Raw genomic sequence first — 3,020 nt, 5'->3', positions numbered from 1 at the left:
TCTGTCAAACCCATAGGTAATACATATTCTGAGCTTTTATTGGTTAACAGAGTCTTACGCTAACGAATCAGAACGCGTTTAAGAAGTGGGCGTGAGCCACCTACGCTCAAACAATGAAGGGGAAGGGCAGCGGCAGCATCAGATCAGGTGAACAAGATCGAAAATGTAAACAAAACAAAACGCTCGTTCTCATTACTAAATAATTTTTGCTGTCTGTCATTCAGTTTGAAAACCATAATGTCTGAAGCCACTGAGGACTGGACGGTAGAATGTTCAGACGATGAACGCTACTCTGCTAGAGATGAAGTATGTTTAACTACCTAAATTATTATCCTTTTTTAAATTTATAAATTTTATTTCTTTCCAGCAGTCAAGTAGCTGGATCCCTGTGGCCAGTGAAATTAAGAAATTGTTTGAAACCCTGGATAAGAACCAAATATTAGACCTTTCTTGGCAATGCCCAGGAAAAAGAAACCCAAAATCAGACGAAAGGGACCTAGAAACTAACGAATTTGAGGAAGAAGAGGAGTAATGAAAATATCTAATTTAATTTCTCCTTTATAATTTTTAATTCTAATTACAGAACTCCAAACAACACCGACTTTGACTTTGCTGACGAAACAGCCACTCCAAAACTCAGACGTGCCATGGATAATTCTGGCAGGGGTTCAGCGAGAAAGAAAACCACGAGTTTAGACTCAGTGCTGTCAAATATGAGAAGACACAGGCAACTCGAAGAGTCCGAAAGAAAAGATTGATATTTTTCTAGGTGTGTTGTGTAATTATGCAAATCAAGTGTGCGTTTTTATATACTCATTTTATTCAAATTTCTAAATCGTCATCTGGATCATAATCATCCATTTCATCCCATGTGTCGGATTCTTCAGGCTCATATTCAATTTTTCCTTGTCCTCGTAGGGGCAGATTGTCTCTAAATAAAGCAACAAAACAAATATTAACTGATCTGTTAATTGATAAACACAAGAAACTAACAGTGTCATGCGTTGATAGGGCAGAACCAAGTTTTCCCTAGCTTTTAATTCTTCTGTATTTAGTCCATGCCTAAACGTCGAGATGTTATCATGCACGTTGGTCGGTTGCTTCTCAGCTGGAGTCTCGCTGGCGGTGATGGGCTGTATCTTCAAGTTTCCCTCAGGGTCTTTGTACAAAATCCTTTTCTGTGAAAAATAAAAAATATTAAATTTAACAGCAACTAACTGTTGACAGTCATCATACCTCAGTAAAATATTTCCCGTTTGATTTGTAATGCTGCAACTCGAATGATGGATACTTGATTTGAGCGTTGGACGAACAGACCGAGATTATTGTCGAAAAGACGGGTCTAACCACGGCTATCTCTTTTTGATCAGCAATATCTTCCTGCAAGACGCAAATTAGTTGAATCACTTCATCTGTAATTAAATAAATTTAAGAATAAAAAGGATTTTACATCATTAATGAAACCAACCTCTGCTTTTGAGGTTGTTGAGTTGAAGGTACAGGTCTTTGGCCCCAAATTTTAGCAAGGCTGAGTCCAACGAGTCAATTAGAACTGCGCATTTTGAACCTGTTGGAAGCAAACTGACAAGGTCCAAATTCGATGATCCGCATTCAAGCCACGATTTGGAATCTGGAAACACTGGCACTGTTGTGACATTTTGGAGGGGGTCGAAGTTGTCTTGCGAGGTTAAAGGGTTCAAGTTGAGGACAACTACTTTGGTCCCATTGCGTGAAAATTTTCTCATGAATTCCTCCAGTATGATTTCTCTCCCACTCGAACCAGCCTTGTCTGAAAGGAGAGTCATTTATTCAGATGCTTTTCTCACAGTTTTAATTTATTTTGTTTCATTTTAAGACACGGTAAAAAACACATATGTAATTACCATTTATTAGCAGCGCTGGACATATTGTCAGACCGGACAAAATCTCTGTTAAGATTGACATCTTTTCAAACGGGGAGGTTATTTGATTGGACTTTTGGATAAAAATTGTTTAAAAATATGGTATCTGCGACACTAATGAAATCGAATTTTTGATAACCAATGTGAGAAAATGCGTTGATGACTACAATCATAAACTCAATTGTGAAATGAGAAGGTTTGTTATTGTTTTGGTCTGGGCAAAGGGGGCGTGGCACGAATGTGGTCTGTGGTCACGTGTGGCATACGCGCGAGAGCAATAGGGGAAAATAATCGCGTGTGTCCCTCAATATGAATACCATGAATACCATGGATAACACGACGTACTTTGGGTAATTAGTACCAATTTTTGTTTTTGGATTATTTGTTTTTTTAATTTTAAGGGGAGTAAATGTTAATTTGACGCACATATATTGAAATGTAAATAAAATAATGAAGAACGTTTAAAATCAATCTCTAAAAGTGGATATACAGTATTTAGAGGTACTGGACAATTCGCAAATTTCGGGAAATTCTTAAAATAAAATTCAAGCGGCGAGTATATACTGTCTCCTAGCTTATTGTAAATTCGCGATTTATTTCACCATTTAGGGATTTTCCCCTTGTATTTCACCATTGGATCGATCGTGATGAGAGGGATCGAAATCAAACCAAAAAACTGAATAAAAATATTTTTAAAGGTTAAAACGTAGAGGTTTCAGCCGCGCCAGCCGGAAAATTTTGGGCCACGCGGGCAGCCGCTAGCCACCTTGAATCTATATAGCTAAGCTCCGCCCGCCACCGGGAACAAGGGTCAAAAATTAAAATGTGCCATCGGGCCGATATTAAGCACTATCACGTTTAAAATATTGTCAGCCACGCCAGCCGCCGGGCAAAAAATCCAGCTAAGTCGGTCCCGCCAGCCGCCGCCTGAAATCTCGCGGCTGAGACCTCTGCTCTATTTAACAAAATAAAATTAAACAACCATATTTAAATTCCTTAAATTCAAGTACTTCCAGCATCAACTTAAAAAGACCAAAATTTGGACCTTCTCTTTGCCATGCCGAGAAAAATAGCTTTTTATTCAAGTGAAGTAGACAACACAGGCAGTATTCCTGGCTT

At 38.5% G+C, this 3,020-nt stretch overlaps 2 protein-coding genes across 4 annotated transcripts; one reads left to right on the top strand and one right to left on the bottom strand.

Moving 5' to 3' along the window:
* The first annotated feature begins 117 nt into the window (after positions 1 to 117).
* Pa1 (PTIP associated 1) lies at positions 118 to 955 on the top strand. Of its 3 annotated transcripts, none has more exons than XM_065495660.1 (4): positions 118 to 165; positions 225 to 306; positions 368 to 528; positions 584 to 955. In XM_065495660.1, exons 2-4 carry the CDS (start codon positions 238 to 240, stop codon positions 756 to 758), a joined length of 405 nt encoding a protein of 134 aa, XP_065351732.1. In that variant the 5' UTR covers positions 118 to 165; positions 225 to 237; the 3' UTR covers positions 759 to 955. The 3 variants fall into 3 exon arrangements, with proteins under 3 accessions (XP_065351732.1, XP_065351734.1, XP_065351733.1); XM_065495662.1 differs by having other exon boundaries at positions 148 to 165; positions 371 to 528; XM_065495661.1 differs by lacking the exon at positions 118 to 165 and having other exon boundaries at positions 186 to 306; positions 371 to 528.
* On the bottom strand, positions 799 to 2,125 carry LOC135947087 (uncharacterized). The gene is made up of 5 exons (XM_065495659.1): positions 1,884 to 2,125; positions 1,469 to 1,789; positions 1,237 to 1,412; positions 994 to 1,178; positions 799 to 931 (listed from the first exon to the last, which is right to left on the bottom strand). Exons 1-5 carry the CDS (start codon positions 1,942 to 1,944, stop codon positions 823 to 825), a joined length of 852 nt encoding a protein of 283 aa, XP_065351731.1. The 5' UTR covers positions 1,945 to 2,125; the 3' UTR covers positions 799 to 822.
* Positions 2,126 to 3,020: the final 895 nt, after the last annotated feature.

Source organism: Cloeon dipterum, chromosome X, assembly GCF_949628265.1.
Source record: "Cloeon dipterum chromosome X, ieCloDipt1.1, whole genome shotgun sequence".
NCBI lineage: Eukaryota > Metazoa > Arthropoda > Insecta > Ephemeroptera > Baetidae > Cloeon > Cloeon dipterum.
This window is presented reverse-complemented; position numbering and strand designations above follow the sequence as displayed.

Coding starts and splice junctions, on each gene's coding strand:
- LOC135947087 (XM_065495659.1), bottom strand. CDS start 1,944: ATGTCAATCTTAACAGAGATTTTGTCCGGTCTGACAATATGTCCAGCG. Junction 1,790..1,883: donor TCCAGCGCTGCTAATAAATG/GTAATTACATAT, acceptor CTCTCCTTTCAG/ACAAGGCTGGTTCGAGTGGG. Junction 932..993: donor CCCTATCAACGCATGACACT/GTTAGTTTCTTG, acceptor TGCTTTATTTAG/AGACAATCTGCCCCTACGAG.
- Pa1 (XM_065495660.1), top strand. CDS start 238: ATGTCTGAAGCCACTGAGGACTGGACGGTAGAATGTTCAGACGATGAA. Junction 307..367: donor GCTACTCTGCTAGAGATGAA/GTATGTTTAACT, acceptor ATTTCTTTCCAG/CAGTCAAGTAGCTGGATCCC. Junction 529..583: donor GAATTTGAGGAAGAAGAGGA/GTAATGAAAATA, acceptor TTCTAATTACAG/AACTCCAAACAACACCGACT.